This window comes from Aulonocara stuartgranti, assembly GCF_965226115.1.
Source record: "Aulonocara stuartgranti genome assembly, chromosome: 6".
In the NCBI taxonomy this organism is placed as follows: domain Eukaryota; kingdom Metazoa; phylum Chordata; class Actinopteri; order Cichliformes; family Cichlidae; genus Aulonocara; species Aulonocara stuartgranti.
The window spans coordinates 30,101,201-30,125,872 of record NC_138944.1 but is presented as its reverse complement, the minus strand read 5'-3'; the positions used below and the strand labels follow the sequence as shown (position 1 = coordinate 30,125,872).

Below are 24,672 nucleotides of genomic sequence, written 5' to 3'. Positions count from 1 at the left end.
TGAATGGAACAACACCACAACACAGACTTCAAATTCATTCTTACACCCGACGGCAGACACTGTCGCACAGAAGAGCGATGACAACACAACATTTAAGTCAATGAGGAACTTTAATTTGTGCTACACATTTGAACAAATCACAAAAACAGGAACATTTAAAAATACATATACTTTTCTATTTCCAGAATGTTTACGTATTGATGACTGCTGTTTTTTTTTATACATATAGCAAAATATTTTTTCTCTCTTTCCAAAATAAGAAAAAATACCTTTGAAGAACTTTGTCATTTAGCAGATAGAGCAGCATACAATCATTACGCAACTTTTTTTAAAAATGTATTAATTTTTTTCTAATAATGTGCAACAACAATCACTGAATGCCTGATTCCCAGCTATAAACGAGGCCTGTGTGAGGGAATTTGAGTGGAGAAAAAAAATCTAAAGAGAGTGAGAATGTGAGGATTGAGCAAAGAGTGGAGGAGAGGGAAGTGTTATAGAAAAATCTAATTGTGGCAGGAATCGCCGACAGCTTGACTCCTCTTTGGAGGCTGCGAAGATGAGAGAGTGCTTGGTGAGGAGAGGTAGACTGGGCAAAAGAAGAAGAACAAAACTGTAAAATGAATTTAAGGAAACAAGAAAAAGCAACAGTGTGTGAGCCGAGAACAGTAGGTGGCAGAAGTACCAAACAGAGTGGAAAAAAAAGAACTGTTGAAATTTGTGGTCATGTGTTGGTCCCGCCCTTCCCCTGACAAAAAACCCCCAAAAAACCTGAAACGAATCTACCAATGCAGCGCAACTGTCACCGCTGTAGTGTCGCCGATCGTCAGCTGTTAAAGCACTAAGTTACTCTAAAACAGTAAAGCCGTCTAAAGGTTAAAATAAAAGAACAAAAATGTAGAAATATTTAAGGCTTTTAAAGGATTATTACAATAATGCTTCTCTGTGCTAAGACGATCCAAAAAAAAGTACGCCCAGGCTGCTCCGTTTGCTTTTTTTTTTTTACCGCTACTGAAACAAAAAAATTTAAAACAATCAGTTTGTCTACATTAGGTTAGCTCCACTTCAATCAACTCCATATAGTTGCCCGGTTCGCTCCTTCTCTCCCGTCCAGATGCTGCGATCTTCCTCAATCAGAGAAGCCTCGCGCCGATAAACCGCACTGGACTGAAGTGAAGCAAAAACTGCAAACTGCTGGTTTGTCATAACCTGAATTTCCTCGTATCTGTTCTCCAAAAACAACATACCTTTCTCTTTTTTTGCTTTTTGTTTGTTTGTTTTTTTCTTTTAAAGCAAAGGCAAGAAGAGAGACGTCTCACATTCTGCTCTTTAAAATGAACGTCTGCCTTTTCTCGTCTGAGACCGCTCGTTTGATGCCTTCTGTCTCGCCTTATCCTTGGAGAAGAGCCTCATGAAGAGTACAATCATATTCTTAAAGTCTCCTGGGCCTTAACAACCTAGTGTGGGTGTATGCAGCTGAGTCCTCTCTAGCCTTCTGCCCACGACTGTACGAAACGACGCGATTCGTCGACTCTTAATGCTGACGGCCCTTTCTGTGGTCGCGGGGCCGTTCGGATCTCACGTTCCCTGGTTTTACGTCAGGCAGCGACTCTAATGAGAAGCGCAGGAGAGGTGAGTTCTTTGGCCTGAGAGTGATAAGTAATGTATCTGCGATAATATCCAACATTCACGTAGTAAGAGTAGTGCTGAAATGATTTTATTATAATTAATAACCTTAAATCTGTGTATTGTCAGTGAATGATGGATTACATTTTTAAAAATTGTAATTCTAAAACTTCTTTTTTTAAATTTCAGCACAAATTCCAAAGGTTTCCTCTACTTTTGACCGAAGTGTGTGTTCTTATGAATTAATTCCCTTCTGAGAGACCGCCTGTCGGCTACAGTCGTATCAAATAAGTATAAAAGGCGACGCGTTAAGGGGGCGATAGAGAGGCTGTCCACTGGGTATCTGGTGCAAGGCCCTGAGTTTTACTGCCTAGCGTCATGGGTTTGCGATGCCATGGCAACAATGACAGGCTGCTGACCGGGTGTGGCTTGATGCTGAGCAGATTCGGGGCCGCCATCGTCCTCCATCTTTGGCCGCTTGGCCTGGGGCTCGCCTGGTTGTCCAGCTAAAGTTTCTGCACTGGGCTGTCTGCTCACCAACACCGGAGGGGAGCTAGAGGCCTGAGCAGCCAAAATCTGCAGAGGACTACTCAGACCTGAACAGGACAAAACACGAAACAAGAAAATAAGCAAAGGATCGTTTTGTGCATTTGTGAAATGGTAAATGAACTGGTTTCTACTCTAGCTGAGCACTCAAAACACGTTTTACTGGTCATGTCACACAGAACTTTCTAGCCCAAGTGCCTTATCTAACATGTGCATGCATATTAGATAAGGTGGTGAGCGGTTCAATATCTTGCTTTAAGACACTTCAACATGTATGCTGGAAAAGCCGGGGATCAAACTACTGACTGCTGATTAGTAGATGACCCGCACTGAGCCTCAAACCCCCAGCTGTGTGCTGTAAAGAGGTCGGCCTTTTTCTTGAATATAATGAAACCTTATTGTGTTTAAAGGACAAAAAATACCATCCAAAAAAAGAGTCTTACCAGATGCATTAGCAAGGCTGGTTGCTGTGACAACAGCAGCAGTGGTGTGTTTGCCATTCTGGGTAATGGGGCGAACGGGAAGTTGATGTAAACCTGGGGTCAGATTACGTGCTTCCCCGGCCTGCACCGCACTCTCCACAGTCTGGATCACTCGCTCTCTGGTCAGCTGGGCTTCTGAGGACAAAGCGTACGATTCAAACATGGGAACCCGTCAACAATCCAGCCAGATTTTGCAGTAATCAAACATTTGTCAGAATTTAGCATAATTTCCTAAATATCAGTTCACAGTATGCACCAGTTGGATGCTGTCCTGAAAATGCAGATCTTAAAAACATGACATAATGAGCAACAAAACACAATTTCACATGGATTTACACCAAACAAACCTCATCTCTTCAGGGAGAGTGATAAACGTGTCTGATTCTACAGCAAATGGAAATTAAGGTCGCGAAACTCAGAGATTTGGCTACTGTCAGCTATACGCGCTACAAGAAATATCTTGCGTTGCTGATTTGTGCAGTGAAGCTGAACAGTAAAGGTGTGACTGAGGAATAGCCCAGTATTCCCAGCACTGGACGGTAAAAACAAGGGGGCGTTAAGGATGTGAACAAGGCCACAACAGCTTTAAAGACTTGAATACACTTTCCTGTGTATCACATTACAAAGGATTGCATCACGCAGAAAAAGCATTTCAAAAATAGATTCTCTCCCACCCCCCCCCCCAAACGGCCGTACCTCTGAGATCACTGTTGCCCTCTACTCCTCCAACAGCGCTGTACCCATTTGGAGGAACGCTGGTAACCACCCGCACCATGGTGACAGAGGGCTGAGAGGAGCTTTGGAACACATGGATGGGCTGGACTTGGCCACCGCCACCTGGAAGCAAAGCAAGGGCTTTCCCCGAGCCCGAGGACAGCGCTGTAGGGTGATGGGGAGTGGCCATGATGACAGGCTGAGCACTGACTGGGGAGCCTACGCAGAGGCAGACACAATTTACTTGATGCGTTTTAGCAAGCTTGTCATCTGCGGATCTTTGAAAGAGATTTTGTTTGCACGCTTACCTGGGGCGCTCTGAGAATACCTGTACTCAGGTACAGATGCCAGTTTGTTAGCCAGCTGTTCGTGGTGGTCGTGGGGGATAGGCGAGCCCTCCCTGCTCAGACACTCGGGAGTCTGCAGCCCGCTTGAAGGAGGAGAAAGAAGCCCCTGGTGGGTCGGGGATGCTGGAGCACTCCTAAATAACAAAATACAGAAAAAGCAGAGAAATCAAATAACTAACCAACAGACTTTTAGTAAGACATGCAGAGCTCCTCACTGTCAGCACCCTCTACTCATTCAGGCAAACCTCAGAACCACACTTACTTTGTTCTGTCCAATCAAATGATCGCAAGGAGCAGAAGCAGAGAGAAGGGAGAGAGGGTTAACTGAATCATTGTGCGTGTCTGTGTGTGCAACTTGAAGGCCACGGATGACCCACTGCAAAGCCCACCTTGATGACAGGGGTCCAAACGGGGTCCTAAAGCAGGCCACCCCTCTTTGCCGTCTCTTCCTGAAGGCCTGCTCCACCAGCTTGGCCTCGGAGGCAGAATCCAGACGCCAAAAGCTTCCTTTCCCCGGCTCGTCCTGAGAGCGGGCCACTTTCAGGAAGTAGCGGTTCAGAGACAGATTGTGTCTGATTGAGTTCTTGAAAAAGGAAAAACGTTTTGTCACTGGAAACAGAAGCATCAGTTTGAAAGAAGAGAAAGTTTCTTCCCAGCTTACTCGGGTAAAAGTTGTATTTCTAGACAAGACTACTGTACCTGCCAGCCCTTGTCTGCAGTGCGGTAGTAGGGGTAGTGTTTGGTGATGTATGCGTAGATGCCACTGAGAGTCAGCTGCTTGTCTTGGGCCGAGGAGATGGCCTGGACAATCAGCTGTGCATAGGAATAAGGTGGCTTGGACTCATCCTGGCCCAAAAAAGATAGACACGAGTCTAAATAAACATGCATTCATAATGACACACTCAGCTTTTTTTCTAAGGTTAAACATTAACAGTCGATTTCTTAGAAGCAATCAGGCCTGGATGTTTACCCGGGGACTGTCACCACCAGCTGACTCCGCTCGCTGCTCACTCCCCCCACTTCTCTGCTCAGCAATACTTCGCCTCTGCTCAGAAACAGCCTTGGCAGCATATTCGGCTGCTAACTGGAGGTCGGAGGTGATGTTGCGTCCGTAGCGATACCCCGATGACCCCGCCCCGCGCGGACTAGCTGGACAGGAGTTGGGAACACTGGGAAAGAGAGAGAAATAGAGGAAAGGGTTACCACTATGGTTTATGGCTACATGAAAAATGACCCACATAAGATGAGAGGCTTAATCTTGCAGTCAGTACAATACTTGTTTCACAGGCTTACAGTCACATTAACAACTGTAACTCAGCACACAGACAAGACAAGCCAGATTTTACCTGATAATTACATTAACTTCTCCAAGAACACGGGATTACAAAGGGATTACTATTGCAAAAAGGTAATTAGATTGCTGTTACTTTCCCGTAAGCATGCTGCATTACCAAACCGTGATTTTGTTTGTGAGAGTGTCTCATGACTATGACGTGCGAGCGTGCGACGTCCGTGGTAGCAACAGATGTGTGTAGATCAACAGTGGATAATATGGAGTGCGGGACAGAGTACAACCGTGCAGCGTAACTCTGCGTGGGAAGAAAACTTCTTTCTACCGTGAAAAATTAAACTTCAAATCTAAGCAAGCACCAAGGACGCTGCCACGGGAATGTGAAATTCACAGAGAAACCCCACATCTTCCCACTGACATGGCCACTGTGGCACCGGGCAAACCTCCACCTGCCCCACTCCTGCTAAACAGGTGAAAATTGATTAAAGAGCAACAGGACTTAGTGCTGCTGAATCTCTGATTTAGTTAAATGTTTGCTGTGTTTTACTTGCATCTATTTAAAAGAATGAGTGAAAACACAACATATTATTTTATTTTATTTTATATGATGGAATATGCAGAAAATAGGTTTAAAAATTTTAAACACATTTCTTGCATATAATTACATTTTTGCTTGATGTAATGTGCATAAAGTTAAAAGATTAAAACTGATTAAACAAATTTTTAAAAGAGACTTTTTCATTTGATTCAATTTTATATGATGGTTTATTCAGAAAAAACTGAACTGGGCTGAAAGGTCTACAGTTTTATTACCTGTTCGGGTTGTGTATCATGTTTTTAAAAGTAAAAAAGTGACAAATGATCTACATGTACTGGTCTTGTCCCAGTCTTGTTCAGTTCTGGACAGAGGTTTTCCATGTCCAGGATTATCAGTGTGATGAGGCCCCTTTCTTGCTCTGTTTGGCATCAGTGGGAATGAGGTGCTTCTACTGGCCTCTAAAAGACAGGCGCTATCATTCTGTTCCCTGTTGGCCCCTCCCACTCACAAACAGTGGTTATACGACCTCATGTCATGTCTAAAACTGGAAAAAATAAGACATTCACTCCAAAATTCTTTCAATTTTTTTTTAATTTTTCAAATTTCAAAGCATTTCAAAATCTATAAGAATTTTTCAGGTGCATTCACTTTTGTCTGTGTGCAACTCCCTCATGTCAGGTGTGGAAATACAGTGTACAGGTCTAGGGCAGTGACCTGGGTGGGAATGAATGGGATTATTTTGCAGGGACTATTATATCCGGGGAAATATTTTACTTATATATTTTTTTCTTTATTTCACCTCCCCCACTTTTTTCTTTTTAAACATTTTACAGCCTCAAGTGTTAATGACCCCAAATGTAAAAATCATCTGTAATCCTTCTCTTCTCCTTTTGTTTATATGTATAAAGGAAAAACTGTTAAAAAAAACAAACAATGTCGTTTTATTACAAGTAACTACGTAATAAAGTAACTAATTACTTTTGAAAATAAGTAATCAGTAAAGTAATGGGATTACTTTCTTGGAGAAGTAATCAGTAATTAGTAACTAATTACTATTTTCAAGTAACTTGACCAACACTGGTGTCAAGCTCATACACCGGTCATTTCCAGCAGGTGTGTGTGTGTAGACAGCAAAAATCTGACAGTTCAGTCATTTCAAGATTTTATTAGTAAATCCTTAAAACCATAATTATGTCAGAGTGCAAAATGAAGACTACACAATGTAATAGTGAGGAGTAACTAAACTGTACAGCGTGAAGGCCTGTTGAAGCATTTCTAATCTTCATTTATATTTTGCATTTAACATTTGTAAGATAAGCATTTTTAAATTTTGTTCGTTATTTACCATTTCTATGAAATTTGAATAGGACTGGAAAAACACAAAAGAATAAGAATCCACACCTCAGAGTAAAGCAAAACACACAAAAGAGAGACGTGAACTAACTGTCATGAAATGATGTCCTTGGCCACTTCATGTGGTTCCCAGTAAAACTTAAAGCAACTGTTTCATTGTCAACCCTCGCCTCAAATGATTTACAAATGTAGTGTTTACAAAATTAATTATTAATATATTATTAATTAAATTAAAGTCCAGTAATAGTTATTTTCCTATATATCCATACTGACATTTATAATGGCTAATAAACAGAAATGAAAAAGTAAAGAGGAGATGGAAGAAATACCCTTCGAGCATGCTGATGTGGTCCAGTTTTTAAACCAGAGGGCAACGTGTTTGGAAAAGCTGCAAACAACCAGCTCATTCGGGCGCAAACAAATAATCTACTCTTTGTTGTGACAATGAAACAAGTTTATTTTTCAAGTCATGTAAATATATGTGTTAGTAAAGACTCAGAAATAATTACACATGACAAATGTTAAGAAAATAAGATTAAATGTCATGTGTCAGAAAGAAAGAAAAAATATTGGCCGATATATCAGATTTCTTAAATCACCAAATATTGGTATCAGTATCAGCCTTCAGATCTTATACTGGTTGAGTCATAAAAGGCTTTGCCTTACACACAAGAACTAGATCTGAAAAAGGAAAAAAAAAAACAGAAACACACAACAATGACCATAAATACATTAATTATTAACTCGGCTTTATCTGCTGCTGTTGTGAAAGAGAGACAGAGAGCACAAGGAAATCCCAGCAACTTCTCATACAGTACACACCTGCTTCTGTTAGTAAAGTAAACAATGGTTTCTGGGAGAGTCAGTAAGCTTTGATTTGCCTCTAGCAACAAAGAGCCACGGATACAGACGGGGGGGGGAGTGTGTTTTTAGTTTGTGGCTGGAGGAACTAGGCTGCAAGCTCTGTTTTCATAAACTCAGAGCTGAAAAATGAATACGGACTAACACAAACATATTTTTGTACTTTTCGGAAGTACAAAAAATACTGAAATCTGTATCCGTCAGTCTGCTAGGACTTTGTTATTTGTGCCTCCACGGGGGAGCAAGGGTCATCTTTGCTTTCCCCCGGACACTCTTAAAACAACCATCCCCCCGCGGGCCACGTGCACGAGGCCCTGCATTACAAGAGTGCATGCTGGCAGAGAAAGGAGAGTGCAATTTTACGCTGTGCATTTAAGTTGCCAAGCAGGAAAAGTCACTCTTAGCACCCTGTAAGAGGGACCACGTGCTTTGACACAATACTCTTCCGCCATACACAGCGGTGTGTATGTACCAGGAAGGCTGGCCCGACTATGTGCCCGAAAAAGGCCACGGTGAGAGTGGCGCAGAAATGTTTGAGCGAGCGTCTTTAGTGTCTGTAGTGTGTCTGTAGTGTTTCCACGTGCGAGAGAACAGGAGCTGAGGGTTGAGTTGGAGGGGCAGGGGGCTCGGAAAAGGAAACCACTAATGGACGGGAAAACGGCCCACAAGCAAAACAATCTGCCCTCGATAGCCAATCGCAGGCCTCGAAGCGGCAGCCATCCCATATAAGGCAAGCACGCGCGCTGACATTGGTGGGGATGCATGATGCAAAGGCAGAGAGAGACCACCAGAGGGCACGCACAGCTCCGTCGAACACTCACACATGACGTGTATATTTACAGAGCACAGATTTCTTTTAAACATGTGCCTTCACAGCCTATGAAACTCAAGCTTTCTCTCTCTGAGTGCAGATACAAGCACATCTTCAGCTAGAGTGCATGTCAGCAGCGCACAAGACACTACACTTTTGTTTCACAAAAAAGAAACTAACAGCTCATCTGAGAACTTTCATTGTACACCCAGCTTTGTTTTAAAACTCCTCCAACAGATCCTCCTCTCTCACTGATACCCATTTACATAAATAAGACACCGAAAAAAAGATTTTTTAAAAAGGGTTTGTATTTAATTTACTCATTTCTTTTTTATTCTTTTTGGTTACTGTCTCCTGTTTCTTTTTATACAAGTACTGTCTGCGTACTTACGCGACCTCTTCCACTACAGTACAAGCTTTAATAATTAACCAGATAATACAAGTTTTATTATCCGGTTAATGCAAGTAAATCAGTCTTATTGAGATATCCAAACTCTAAAGGTATGTTTTGATCAAATTTGACCAAACTAACAAAAAAGTGAAACTGAGGATACATCCTGTATATTTCTCTTTCACTGAAGTTTCGTTAGATTTCCAAGTTCATAAAATTGTTTCCGCTTCCAAGTCGATTTTTTCTTTTTGTTTTAGTTAACTATTTTATCCCCACATCTCGCTTTTAGTTTGATTTAACTATAAGAAACATGGTTGTTAACACATTCACGTTACACACCGACACCAGGAGGAGACACAAACTCTGCATCTCAGAGGTGTTCAGCTAATTTTAGAGAATCCACCATAAAACACGAGCCAAATCAAAGCGTGTGCTATAGTGATCGTTTGGGAAATAAGGGAGCAGCTAAAAGTACCTCTAATACTAATCAATACTTATTGGAAAATAAATGTTTTCTTAATTATTGGGGATTGAATGAAAAGGCGCATTGAACTAGTTTGGCAAGAATTCCTTCCAAAGAAAAACATCCTCCTGCTTTAACTGCAAATCCGGACGGCCTACTTTGCATTTATGAACGCTGCTTGAATTGATCAGCGTCCACGTGATTGTGTGTCTGGTGGCTTACCTGATGGTGCCTGTGGGTGAGGGCAGCGGAGAGCCAAACGCCCTCATGTGCTCTTCGTGCTGCTGCGCCGTGGGAATGCTGATTTTAAGAGGAGAAATTTGGGGCAGAAGCGAGCGAGCGGGAGACTGCTGCTCCCTCTCCCGGTGCTCCTCAACCTCCAGGAGTGACATGAACTGGATCTTGATCGCCGTGCTGGGAAAACGAAACATGCACCTAAAGAGCAGCAGGGAGGGGAGGGCCACAGGACGGAGAGAAAACAAAGCAAAAAAGAGAGATGATGTCATGTTGGTTCAACCAAACAGTAAAGCATTAAAACATTAACAGATCAGCACTTCAGAGTTGTGTTTAAACCTTCTCGTCAATGACAATTTAAACATTTCCTGTGCAACTAAGTAACTGTTATTGCAGGGGGAGATGGTGAGATATGACTGAATTTGAGAAGAAGAAAAAAAACAGCTAAATGACAGGTGGTGACATTGTTTTGTCAACCAACATCTCCAAGGGCAAGAATAAACATTCAAACTCGACATCATTACACGTTTTACAGCAAAACACAAACACCCGTGCAGATCTCCCTTAATAATAAATCATAATGAGACTGCACTTCCCACGTAACTACAGGGGTTTGTTTACATTTCAAACAATATCACACCACCTCTTGTGGATAAAAACCTCGACAAAGCTCCCCAGGCCTGCACCTCCTTTTCTATTCTGCTTTTAAACAGGTCTGAACAACCTCCTCAATAAAAAGCGAGGATCAGTCACAGGTCCACGTTAGTTCAAGCCTAAACAAAGCTAATTACATGTGTGAGGGATTTGGTAAATGTTTTACAATGGAAACTTAATGATTGGTGACTGGTTGTTTCAATTTCCTCCCAACTGACTCTGGCAGCAGGGTCGTGTCTTTACTGCACCCTTTCTGATCTCACGGCAAAGATACTGAAGCCCCGTTAATTCTACAAAAGAAAGGAAATATCCACAAAGGATCAGAGTGTTGAAAGATGTTCCAGACACACCAGTCTGATAAAGAGAAAAAAAATTACATGAAGAGAGAGAGAAAAAGATGAAGCGTTCTTCCTGAAAACCGGCAGCTGTCACTGGATTCTTGAAAACACTGCTCACAGCTGTTTTGGCCTATAGTGCTCCATCCTCCAGCACCAGGTGCCCGGGCACAGATAGCACGAGGCCCTGCGGCAGCCCTGCAGAAGCTACAGCTTTTGACAGCTGAGGTAGAAAAGACGCATTCAGCAAACAAAAGGAAAAAAAAGAAAAACATCTTTCTTCTGGCCTTCAGCTCAATGTCAGACAGGCAGAGAGAAAAAACTCACAGGACAGTTCGACTCGATTTCACTAAAGTAAACAGAAAACCTGGAACAAGCTTGAGTAGTTAAACTGGACCAAGAGTTAGCTTCTTAAGCAGCAGCAGTAGTAGTCTACTGTGTGGATGCATTACTCCAGCTAGCTAATTTAGGACTTATTAAGGAGCTAAACAAATGTAAGATATGGAGGAAAATGGGGAACATGGCTACTGTCTGAAACAGGACTGTGCACTAGGGGTGGGCGATATATCGAATATACTCGATGTATCGCGAGGTTTTCCACATACGATGGTTAAAGTGGCTTTATCATAACCATCGAGTATAAGTTGCCATGCAAATAACTGTGCTGTCTGCATGCAATTCACTCAAGTTTTTTTAATCCCACACGCTGCCAATGCGCACAATTTCCTACCCGGCACACTGAGCTGAGCATAGGTGTTTATATTTCACCAGATGGAGAAAAAAATATGGTGACAGTGCGATTTTCAGATGAGCGAGAGAAAAGACACTTCGCTGCTGTTCGGATTTCACAGGAAGGAACAAAATTCTGTAATTTGCAAAACATGCCAACTATTGTCGTAGCAGTACCACGAATTTATTCCACTGCAAAATTAAGACCGTTTTAAACTCTGCATGTGAACATCTCCCCACAGACCAAAGAAAAAGTTAAATAAACCAGCTGTGATACCTGTGACTGTTCTTGGTCATCCGTTTTTCCATAGTCACCTTCTAGACTTTTGTTTCTATAATTTGAGGAAGTCTTGTACAATTTTATGTTAAAAGCAATAAAAAAAATTTTAAAAAAAGCACCTATTTAGTTTTAGTTATGTTTTTGTTGTCTCATGAATTAGTGCTTGAGCTCCTTTTTTGTTGCTATGATCTTTTGTTTGTTAAAGGTCTAATGTTGACCACAGAAAGAGACTTACGGTCATAGTTTTGTCATTTGTGAAAACAGTGTGTGCAACTGATGGTTTAAAAAATGGTTAAAATAAAACATTTCCATTAATTTTTAATTTTTTGTATTCAAGTCAACACTGAATGGTCGCTTTGAATAAGTACACAAGTACAATTTTAGGTACTATATGGTTGAAAATGGTTTGAAGGTTAGTTAAACTTACCATGATATATATCATGTATCGTGATACAACCAAAAAATATTGCAATATCAAATTTTCCTCGCCAGCCCTGCTGTGCACTTTATAGCCAAGCTGTGGCAAACAAATGTTGTGTTCAAATAAATCTGCATAATAAATAAAGCAAGTTTGTGCTTTTTTTCAACAAAACTGTTTAATACATCATGTTTTTTCTAAAGTCTGCGAGTAATTATGTTAAATAATCTTGATCTCAATGCTGACCAAAATAATTGCGACCAATCAGTCCCAGCTTGCAGCAACAATACAGTAATTTTTCAAGATAAAAGTCAATACATGGCAGATATCACCAAATTATAAATCTATAGATTTTATTGCACATTTCAAGTGATGCTGACCACAGAGCATGATTGGTGCCCCTGTCTGCACTCTGTGCTTCTTGTCACAGAGACTTAATTGGAGGCTGACAAACTGATTATGAGATGTGACATTGGGATAAATCATTGGAATGGTATATGGAAATGTGTCCCAAAGAATAGATGACTGACATTGCAGTCAATGGCCTGCATTTGTATAGCGCTTTTCTAGTCCCTAAGGACCCCAAAGCGCTTCACACTACATTCAGTCATTCACCCATTCACACACACATTCACACACTGGTGATGGCAAGCTACATTGTAGCCACAGGCGCACTGACAGAGGCGAGGCTGCCGGACACTGGCGCCACCGGGCCCTCTGACCACCACCAGTAGGCAAACATGGGGTTAGTATCTTGCCCAAGGATATTTGGCATGCAGCCAGGAGGCAGCCTGGGATCGAACCACCGACCTTCTGATTAGTGGCTGACCTGCTCTGCCACCTGAGCTACAGCCACCCCAATCCATCAACTGATGCACACATGGATATAAAACAGGAAACATTATATTCAAATACATTCTGACGCCTACATTCTGATGAGATTGGAATTATTTAAAAGTTCTATGTTTGATCCATTTAATCGATTTTCATGATCTCTGGAATTAAAGATTTACTAATGCTACACTAAATTTATTTTTGTGTCAAGTTCTTACCAATATTCAACGCGGAGCAACAGACACCTTACCATTACATCAGTCCTTCAATCAGACCTAAAACACCATGTTAACACAAATAAATTCAATACAATTTGGAAATAAACTGGATATTAATTAAATAAACAGGCTTTAAGCATCAACTAATTGTTGTTTGATATTCTTTATAAATACTGTGCTACCCTTCAGCCTCCGAGTAGACATACCTGTGTTATAAATGTGAAAATTCTCTGATTTTCAGAAAGGTTGACCTCTGACCTTGAAGTCAAGGTCACTGAGATTTTAACTTAACAGAGTTTTTCAGTAAATGCAACCATTGCTTTGATTTGAAAATTTTACGTTGCCTCCTATACACATACACATATACAGCGGGGAAAATAAGTATTTGACACATCAGCATTTTTATCAGTAAGGGGATTTCCAAGTGGACTATTGACACAACATTTCCACCAGATGTTGCCATCAAGCCAAATATTGAAGTCATACAATCAAATCAGAACATATAAGTATACAAGTTAAACCATAATAAATAAAGTGAAATGACACAGGGAATAAGTATTGAACACACTTTATTCAATACTTTGTAGAAAAGCCTTTGTTGGTGATTACAGCTTCTAGACGCCTCTTGTATGGATAGACCAGTCGTCTGCATTGCTCAGGAGTGATTCTGGCCCATTCTTCCACACAAACGGTCTTTAAATCTTGAAGGTTCCTTGGGCCTCTTTTATGAACTTTAATCTTCAGTTCTCTCCATAGATTTTCTATGGGATTTAGGTCAGGTGATTGACTGGGCCATTCAAGCAACTTGATTTTCTTTCTTTGAAACCACTTCATTGTTTCCTTGGCCTTGTGTTTGGGATCATTGTCTTGCTGAAATGTCCACCCTCTTTTCATTTTTAGCTTCCTGGTAGATGGCAGCAGATTTTTATCCAGAATGTCCCGGTACATCTCTCCATTCATCCTGCCTTCAATAATATGAAGTCTGCCAGTACCCCTTGCTGAAAAGCAGCCCCAAACCATGATGCTTCCACCCCCAAACTTGACTGTTGGTATGGTGTTCTTGGGGTGGTGAGCAGTGCCATTTCTTCTCCAAACATGGTGTGTAGAATGACTGCCAAAAAGTTCAATTTTGCTTTCATCTGACCATACTATAGTCGTCCAATAATCCACAGGCTTCTCCAAATGCTGTTGCGCAAATTTTAACCGAGCCTTGACATGCTTTTTGTTCAGCAATGGAGTCTTGCGTGGTGAGCGTGCATGGATGCCATGGCGGTTCAGTGCATTGCTTATAGTTTTCTTTGAAACAACAGTACCTGCTGATGCAAGGTCTTCCTGAAGTTCTGTCCGAGTGGTTCTTGGCTCTTGGAGAACCCTCCTGATTATTCTTTGGACTCCTCAGACAGGGATCTTGCGTGGAGCACCTGATCGTGGCAGGTTTATGGTGAACTGATGCACTTTCCATTTCCGGATAATGGCCCCCACAGTGCTCACAGGAACATTCAGCATTCTGGAAATGCACCTATAACCATTCCCATCAAAATGCTTTTCAACGATAAGATTACGAAGATCTTGAGAGAGTTCTTTGCTTTTACCCATCATGAAGTCTTTCCTGTGTGCCTTCTGGGTAATGAGGAGCCTTTATAGGCCATCAATTAGGACTAAAGCAGCTGATATCAATTAGTACTGATAGGGGACAGGATTTCTCTATCAATACTGACAGATTTCAGGTGATCTCCTGGCTTTCTATGTCATTTTGCCCCTTGTTATCTCCATGTATTCAATACTTATTCCCTGTGTCATTTCACTTTATTTATTGTGGTTTAACTTGTATACTTATATGTTCTGATTTGTTTGTATGACGTCAATATTTGGCTTGATGGCAACATCTGGTGGAAATGTTGTGTCAATGGTCCACTTGGAAATCCCCTTACTGATAAAAATGCTGATGTGTCAAATACTTATTTTCCCCGCTGTATGTATATTTGGTTAATTAGCAACCAAGGCTTAATGTCTATTTGGTATAACTTTAGCAAGCACTTAGATCTGTTCAAAATGCAATCTATTATAAATTTTATCTTGATTTAACTTCTGATTTTTACCTATTTAGAATTGCAGGTTAAATATTTTCTTATGTGTTTAAGTCTCTGTGAAATGAAGATGGAGAGGAAGGTGGGGAGAGAGAGCTGGAGAAGCCATGCAGCGAAAGGCCGATGGTCAGCTAAACTGTCGAGCTTTTTCCTTCATTTTCCATACAGTCCGTGTATCTCACCTTGTTGGGTTTGTCTAATAAGCCACTTAACATTCAAGCAAAACAAAAAACAAAAAAAACCCTACAAAGGAAGTTCAACATAACCGGGCTTCTTTCATTGTGTTAGCAGACTCGACAAAACCTAAACCCCAAGATTGAGTAATTGTTACCACAACTTATTAACTTTCTCTGTTAAGAGAAGCTTTCCGCTTCAGACTCTGCATGCTGCTCATGTGAAAGAAGAAGAAGAAAAAATAATAATAATAAAAAAATAAGGTGCATTTCACAGGTCACGTGACTTCTTCCACACACAAAAAATGATCGCTCTGAATGCTGCCTACTCCAGGGAAAACGGAAGAGAAAATGGTGATTAAAAATCTATAAAGACCATAAAAACACTACAAATAAGACAAAAACTTAATGGTGCAGAAAATTGTTAATCTTTGAATTTATCACACATAGCATTAAAATAAACCAAGGAATTATTTTATCACTGAGTGCGCTCTCAGTGCACATTATTTTTAAGGTGACGGCTGCATATTGGAGCTCTGAAACTTTAAACTGGAGCCATTTAAACGTTAGCTTACTGTGCCACAGCGTAACAATGGAGACGTGGGAATTTAGTTTGTCACAAATCAAAGTGATATTACTTTTATATATCTGGTGTGTGTTCTATGTTCCAATTCCAGTGGTGTAAAAGAGACTTGGCAGCAGATTAGAATCAAGTACAACAACATTTATACTTTTTCTGCTTCACCAAATAAATACATGCATTCCTGTGAAATGCACTGTTTGTGTTACAGTCACTGGTTTTAGTAGGTACAGCTTAACAATTTGGACATGTAACACACATTTTCAGAGTATTGGATTTAAAACATGCTGTAAATGAGAGAATCAGTGAAAACATGGCACTTCCAGACATTTTTTAACAGAAACTCAGAACATAACCTGCTCCTGACCATGTTATATGCTTAACATCGGTAACCACGGTGATTTAACCAGGTAAAAAGAGAGCCACTTTCATGACACAGAAAACACGACACAGCTCGCTAAGCCATCAATTAGGGCTGCCACAAACAATTATTATTTTTGCGATTATAGAACTATCATTAGCTTACAGCTTTAAGTGTTTAAGGTATGTGCTAACTAAAAATAAAGACAAGATGATAGTTTATTAAAATTTTAATGAAATTTGCAGATTGTTTCGGAGAAGTTTAATAAACGCAGCCGTCTGCTCCTTGCTATCTAAAATATAACGGGACACTGGAGTATATTCTTGAGCATCTCACACTTCTGATAATCAGCTGTCTGCTTGACGTTTATTCAGCTGTGTAAAAACTATAACTTTAATCTCAGCCAAACCGATTTACTCAGGAACAAATAAAATACTGAAAACAATAACATTTTTAAGTTATCCAAGTGACTTATATATCGTGTTTAACCTGAGTAGCAAAAGATGGCGGTGGGTTTGAAAACAATTTGTCGGGAGTCCGGTGTTCTCACGGGCTCTAGTGAGCCTTGAACCCCGGCTAGCTATCGAGCTAGTGGGTAACAGCCGTCTCTGAAAACGCGAAGCGCTTTTAAAAATATGTGGTGTCTTGATAAACTGAGCAGATATTTGAAGTTTACACAGCAACATTCCCGTCTGAAAATATGTTAAACGTTTATTTTGTGACCCAGAAAGAATAATAAGAGTAATATTAACCTCCTAACGGTGTGTTCACACCGAACGCAATGGACGCGAACAAAAACGCCCCAAACGCCCCTAATTTGACGCGCGCACATTCGCGCCTCAACGTGTGTCCAAGAAAAATCCATCGCGCGTGAACCGGAAATGTGGGAGGAAGTTGTGCCAGACGGTATCTTTGCAAGATGGCAGCTGTCGAGCTAGCGCTTGAAGAGAGAGTCTCCCTTCTCTATGTACTGTGGAGAGCAGAGCAGCGGCGTAAAAGACGTCCTCGCCGTACCTGGGTCCATCAGGTCCTCCAGAGGCGTGAGCAGTTTGGTGAGTTTCACCATTTGCTCCAGGAGCTGCGCCTGGATGACGGCCGATTCCAGCGATATCACCGTCTTCCCCTTGCCCAGTTTGAGGACCTGCTTTCCCGCATTGGTCCCAGAATCGCCCGCCTAGACACCAATTACAGGCACTCAATCCCACCTGCAGAGCGCCTGTCCGTCTGCCTGAGGTTAGCAAAAGTATTTAATACGGTAGTCCTTTATTATTTAATTCGATTTATGCTGTTATCAGTGTTTGCAATGATAGCATGGCTGTGGTGTCATATCAATGTATGCGCTCGGTGTTTGCTGATATCAAACTGTAGCATTAGGACCACTGAGTTAACCTTTGTAGTGATACTCACTCCTTTTTATTTAGACCTGGTTTAATTCTGGGATAGTTGAATATTTGTATATAATCACCGCAGACTGTTTTAGATTATATCTAATATATATATCATGTAATTATCCTTATAATTACAAAATGTTTTATGTAAGATTTATGTTTTGTAATTTGGGAATTTGAATAATGTATTTTGTAACTGCAGTACACATTATACTCATTTTAAACAATTTTGTCCAGGTTCCTTGCCACCGGGGACTCCTTCAGAACCATCGCGTTCAGTTTTCGAGTTGGTGTGTTCACGGTGAGCCAGATCACCCCCCAGGTAGCGACGGCCATCTGGGACTGTCTAGTGGACGATTTCATTGCTGTGCCTTGAACTGAAGACTGGCGGTCCATCACAGAGGGATTCCAGGAGCGCTGGAACTTCCCTCTGTGCTGTGCAGCTCTGGATGGGAACCACATCCAAACAAAGGCACCCCATATATCATAGGAGACACACACACATTGATATACACTAAATATTTATTCCATTTCTTTTTTGTGGTGCCCAAATTTATGCACCTGCTTGATTAAACAATTATTGCACACTTTCTGTAAATCCAGTGAACTTCTTTTCACTTCTCAAACATCACTGTGTGTGTCTCCTATATGATGTATTTAACTGACATTTTTTATTGTAACAACGATTTATACAGGAAAATGATGGCTATTAACAATGTTGCCCAAACTTTTGCATCCCACTGTATTAGTATATTTTGTCATTAGTATAATATGAAATAAATTCTACATGTGTCAAGTCGTGTGCCAACGTTTGCTGTGTAGTAGAACTGAGACATTAGTCATTATAAAAATTTATTTGAAATAATATTAAAATTCTCACACAGAAATATATTTTATATATTTATGTTTAATGTAAGTATTTACAGAGAGACAGGAATAAAAACGACCAGCTGCTCTCCAGAGCAGGAACAAGGCTGAGGAGGAAATGCTCCATTGGAGACTGGTGTGGACTCTTCAGAGACTCCAGGATGGCCAGCTCCACCGCCGATGGACCGTCCTGGGACCCGTCCCTCATCTGCCTTGGAGCTGTCCTCCTCTGTGGGCCTGTAAAACAGCACAAAACAAAGAAATGAGGAGACTGCTACTAGATTTTAATTTCAAAAACCAAACAGGATATATTCAGATTGGTTGTAGACATTTAGTAAAGGTGATCACAAGGCAATCCCACCGAGTAAAAAGCTATCAGTGCTTGCTGTACATCTGATGCTACAATTGTGGTGCAGGAGCTCAGGGACTGGGGAGCCAGGAGAAGCAACTGCGGATGCTCTGCTGCAGAATCAGTTCTATCAATACAGTATTAAATGTTAACAGGTTGAATATAATAATCATAGAGTAGACAGTGGTCCCTCATTTATTGCAGCAGGGGTTCTCAGAATAACTAGCCCCTGGCCACGCACTTTATACACCGTTTTCCCCACACACATGAACATTGGTCACAGTTCTCACAATTGATTCTCAAAGTGCAAACCTTTGTAGATTGCAAAACGTAAAAGTATTATTATGCCGCGGTTTGTCTTCATCTGCCCGCCACTTTCGTGCGCCTTTTTCCCCTCGCGGTGCAGGTGTCTATTTCCGAATGAGGGTCATAGTTATGGGTGTTTTTGTACTGTTTTTTCTATTGGACGTAATGGTTATCAAAACCAAAGGTGATAAATTTGGCAAGCGCAGGAGACACGACACGGAGCAGATTTGTCAATCAGGCTGCAGAATGCAATGCTGTACTGTGCAATAAAAAAATCAGCGAAAAAGCGAAGCAGTGACGGATGAGCGGGACCACTGTGTGCTGTTTATTAATAAACAATAAAATATATTCCTAAATGACAACATGCATAAAAGCAGAACGGTATTTGTACGTCAGTGGGAAAATAGCAGTGGCTTTCTAGCTTTTGTGCGGCTTCCCCAGGTCAACAAAAACTTTAGAGAAAACTTAAGAGAAATGAATGAACTTACCAGGTTGCCCGATCTCTTCACATATCTTCCTCCAAGCTCGGTCCTTTATATTCCTGTCTCGGTACAGAAAGCAGCTGGTGTCGTACAGCTCCGGGTTGTTTGCTACCGCATTGATTAGCCTTCCCCTCCATTGAAGTATGAAGGGCTTTAGCTGGATCTGCCCCTTTGACCTAGGTCACAGCCACGTCACCAGGCTCCTGATTGGTTGTCGCGGCACGATTTGACGCTGGAGTTCAGATTTTTCCAACTCGAGCGGTAGACGTGAAACGCGCGTATGCACAAAATGCAACACAAAAACTCACGCGTGTGGTTTTATTCGCGCGCCAGACGCGCTACACTGACGCAGGTTTCACGCGTTTTGGCGACGCAAATCTGCTTCCGAATTTTCTCGGGACCCGCAATCGCGTGTCATCGCGCTTTTCCATTGACTTTACATGTAAAGCTCACGCTCCATTCGCGTCCATCGCGTTCGGTGTGAACACACCCCGAACTCTCCCACGGCATGCATTTTTAATTTCTCTTTGATATTTGGGCATATTGGGGCCGGACGAATGTAAAAACAAAGAATCACCAGATTTTATTTTTACCTTATTTTTGTCTCTAAGAAAAATGAGAGCCACATATGAGGATATTCATTTAAAATTTTGATAGAACAGTGGCAGTACAACGTCCTCGTGAGTGGATATCAGGCCCTTGTGGAGCAAAATTGAGTATTTTGGTCTAAATAACCCAAAATGTGATGTCCACATATGTGGACGCCAGGTCCTAGGAGGTTAAAACTAACTAGCTGCCGCCATTGTTGGAAACTGAGCAGGGCCGCGATGTGTCGCGCTATGAATTCTGGGACAGTTCCTTCTTCTTCGGGGTTTAACGGCAGCTGGCATTCTTCTTTGTCACTAGCAGCATGTTGCAAAAAAAAAAAAAAAAAAACATGATTTGTTCTAATTTCTTTAGCTGAATGTATGAAAAGTGCCAAAGATAACAAAGTTTGTCTGGATATAGAATATTTTTTCAAAAACTAGGTGATCCCCAAAGATCTATCTGCAGCAGAAAGCAGTATTTGTAAGCCGTGTCGTTAAAAAAAATGTAAAAATAGGAAGAAAAATTTGCAGGATCTCAGTGATGCACAGTTGATGCATCTACTGTTCACTGAAGCCTCATTAGAAGTGGTCTCAGTGGAAGGGTGGATATCAAGAAGGCATTCTTTAAAAAAGGCAAAACTGGGAGAAAAGGGTGAGGATTGCCAAATTACAGAAGAACTAGACTTCTAAAAACAAATCAGAGGCAACAGGTCTTACGAAGTGATGAAATCAAATTTGAAATTTGAGGTTCAATCAGCGTGCATGGAGGAGGTCAGGAGGGAGATACAGCATTTAATGTCTACAGCATGGTGAAGGCTCTGTCATGGTTTGACAACAGTGTTAGAGATCTTGTTTGAAATTATGGAACTATGAACACAGAAAAGAACCATCAGATTTTGATCCACCATCTGGAAAGCATCTGATTGACAGTGGCTTCATTTTTCAGCATGGCAATGATCTCAAACACATGCTAATGCAGTGTTTCATTGCGCACAATGAAACACTCAGTCATGGACTGGCCTCCCCAGAGCTGAACCTTAATATTAATGAAGCAGCGTGGGAGCATATCGACAGAGAATGTAATAAAACAAAGCCAAAATCTAAGGAAAAGCTTTGAATGTCATGTAAGAAGCCTGGAGAAATATTCCTGAAGACTACTTAAAGAAATCAGAAGAAAACTGCCTTAGAAAACAGACTGTTTAAGAATAAAGGTGGTCATATCATGACTTTTCAAGTTGTTAAAATTGCACAAACTCAAAAACAGAGTTTCCAATTATTGAAACCTGCAAACATACATGGAAATAAATCATATGAGGCAAAAACAGCCTCATATGATTTATTTCCATGTATGTTTGCAGGTTTCAATAATTCTCAGCCCCCATTTACCATTTTCATTGGAAAACATAAACCAATGAAGGGTGCTCAAGACTTTTGCACAGTCCTGTATAAATTGATAAATTACTATACACGAGTGGCAATATGTAGCTGATAAAACACAAAACGAAAGCAAAATTAAATTTACTTTTTTAATCTAACCAATCATTTTAGTCACTTTTTAGGGAAAGTTGCACAGCATTTGTTTGCTCAAGCTTCTTACATTAAAGTGTTTGTTGCTGCTTCTGTCTTATATAAGGGTAAACTGAATTTTAGAGCAGAATTTGAAGGACTTTTTTGCTAATAGTTTAATTTTTCTTCCTTTGAGAAAATTAATTCTAATAAGCCACTATCGTTTGTTTAGATCTGCACTTAATCTAGCTCAGTCTTTTTTTTTTAAATTAAATGTCTCAGCAGGATCATAATGAAATTAATTTGCAAAATCATGACAATGCAGAGAAATTGTTGTCTTTCATATTTTAACTCGGCGCAGTTTCGCTAGCTCTGTAATCTCGAGAAAACCCTCCAGGGCCAAAGCAAACCAAGCAAACATGTCTGTGGCCTTGGCTCGCAAGTCAGTGTTTACTTCGTCATGTGCGCCTGCAGCGAGGATATCGCCCCAGTCTGCACTTCCGGTTCAATAACCGACACACCCCCAAACAGTGTTTCGAGCCAATCAGAGAAGACAAAGACACCCCCCACCCAAACACACTCATACTGCCTCCACCCTATGATTGACACATACACAAAACCGAAGATTTCCGTTTGTAAGCTTGCAACTGTACTAAACAAACCAGTGAAAGCAACGTGTGTAAACGCGACAGCTCTGCAACCGCAGTGGAAAAAAAAAAAAGCTACATTCCACTGTACCCGAGATATACAACAAAAAAAGAGGAAAAACGTGTTTCAAGTTTCAACATTTACCAAAAAACTCCCGTCTTCCTCGAAGAACCGTGAGATGACATGTCTGGGATGCGTTTGTTTACATTAATGTTTACGTGACACGTCGGCCAATAGTCTGAGAGCTAGTAGCGAGCATAATCACTCAGAAGCTACAAGGTGTGCTGATTCGTTTATTTTGAAAATTAGATTACTTTAAAAAGTTATTTCAAAGACAATATAACACGCCGTATTTATGCAAAAACACCAACCAGTTGCAGCACTTCGAAAGAAAAAATAATAATTTACTAACTGCTTATGCTTGTCAGCAGGCCGGGGAAATGCAGCTAGGTTTGCTAACGGCTAAAACTAGCTAGACTGATTCACTCATTCAGCGGGTTGAAGGCAAAGCTGAAGGGGTCCACTAAGAACATCCGGGCAAACTGAATATTAATTGAATATGACAACATAACATCGCTGTGAGTTACACTGGAGACCTGACAACTTATCGTGTTCCACCTTTACTGTCCAGACCTAGGCTGCCATTACTATGCAACACCAAGCCGCTCTGGTAGGGGTGTCGTGACAAACTTTGTACCCCGGACAGGATAGGTGTCCCGTTTGGCCCTGTCATCGTGGAGGTCGTTTTGTATTAATGTTCTCCCCGTCAGTGTTCAGAAATCTATTCGTGAGGCTAACGTGGGTTTACAATTGAGTCGTTTTATTGTTTGAAGTAACCGCTAGACCTCCACTGTTAATGCATAAAATAAACTTTAGTGTGAGAAGCCCTGCGACGTCCAGCCACCGTGTTATCACGGGAAGCCTGACTGCAGCGGCTAGGCTTAGCTGACCGCACTCACTCTCTGGGTAGCGGCAGTGGTGGCGCCCCTCTTCGCTGGAAGACCCCGTCCACGAATACACCGTTCTTGCCCAGGCACCGGAGGGAAAAGCCACTCGCCTCGTCGTAGGTGATCTGCAGGTGCCGTCGGGAAATGAAACTCGAGTGACCCATGTTGATGTCCACGGAGCCGTGAGAAGAGTTCCGGCCTATGGTGACCGTCCTTTGGCGCATGACATACTCAAAGTCCCGGCCCTCGAGCCTGGCCAGGGCCTGCGGAGGAGTAGAAGCGAGCCGCACGGGAAGAATCCCGGCGTCTGTGCGGGCATCCATCACCGGAGGACCCAGAAGGGCGAACGAGGGCTGGTGAAAGGTGTGCGAGGTCACCGCGACGCGCACCGGGCTGCACGGAGCCGACTGTAAAGCTAGCAGGGCTCGAGCCCCGGTGTCATCCCGGTAGTCTGCCATCTTCTTTTGGAGGGTCAACACACTCGCACGCGCACACACTTAACTTCTCGCACACACAGAGTTGCAACGTGAGAGTTTTCAGCCAGGGAACTTGTTCACTCCGTGGCTGACGAACAACATGGAGTCCGGCTCAGTGGAAGAACAGGAGCGGAGTCTCCGGGAACCGGACTGGTGCTGCGTTCAGGGACACGTCGTCATAAGCTCACTTGACTGTCACACAGCAACTGAAAAGCGACAGCACACACTATGTTGGCGTACCTTAAAGTAATATCACTTTCACCTTTTCACTAAAGGTTTCAGTGAGAAATATTTAATCCGACATCATGTGACGGTTCAAACATGTGCTAAAAGATCTGTTTAGTGCTACGCATTGATCTTTTTGGTTCAACCCTCTGTGAAATGCACTAAATAACGATTTCCTTGTATTTAACGATTCCGAAATGCCCAAAGTTTAAAAAAAGAAGGAAAAAAACATTTTGCACTTGAAACTGAAAGTAATTTGTGTGATTTCTTTGCTTTGTTCCCCATTCTTTAGTTTCTAGTCTAGCCCTGTAGTCTAAAACTGTGTTTTCATTTCACTTTTTTTTTTAAAAAAAACACGATTTTTATTGGTTTATTAGGCTGTGGGTTTTTTTCCATTACCGTTTTTGTAATCTTACCTTTGTTTTAGGCCTGTTTATTATTTATGCCTGTTTTATCTCTATTTGTATAAACACTGACCAAAATGAAACACGGATCTCATTTGGTGCCCCAAACAATGAAACATGTAAATATATTAGTTTCATCACTTGGCATCCATACACAGAAATGT

At 41.4% G+C, this 24,672-nt stretch overlaps 1 protein-coding gene across 1 annotated transcript; it reads right to left on the bottom strand.

Moving 5' to 3' along the window:
• Positions 1-91: 91 nt before the first annotated feature.
• On the bottom strand, positions 92-24,042 carry foxk1 (forkhead box K1). The gene is made up of 9 exons (XM_082536959.1): positions 23,416-24,042; positions 9,643-9,855; positions 4,683-4,881; positions 4,412-4,558; positions 4,102-4,295; positions 3,674-3,846; positions 3,348-3,584; positions 2,613-2,786; positions 92-2,219 (listed from the first exon to the last, which is right to left on the bottom strand). Exons 1-9 carry the CDS (start codon positions 23,859-23,861, stop codon positions 1,987-1,989), a joined length of 2,016 nt encoding a protein of 671 aa, XP_082393085.1. The 5' UTR covers positions 23,862-24,042; the 3' UTR covers positions 92-1,986.
• Between the last annotated feature and the right edge of the window lie 630 nt (positions 24,043-24,672).

What these genes read in the sequence shown, in the direction of transcription:
- foxk1 (XM_082536959.1), bottom strand. Translation starts at nt 23,861, where the DNA reads ATGGCAGACTACCGGGATGACACCGGGGCTCGAGCCCTGCTAGCTTTA. An exon ending in GGGCAACAGTGATCTCAGAG is followed by an intron (nt 2,787 to 3,347) that starts GTACGGCCGTTT and finishes CTTTGTCCTCAG; the next exon opens with AAGCCCAGCTGACCAGAGAG. An exon ending in CAGCCTTGCTAATGCATCTG is followed by an intron (nt 2,220 to 2,612) that starts GTAAGACTCTTT and finishes TGTCCTGTTCAG; the next exon opens with GTCTGAGTAGTCCTCTGCAG.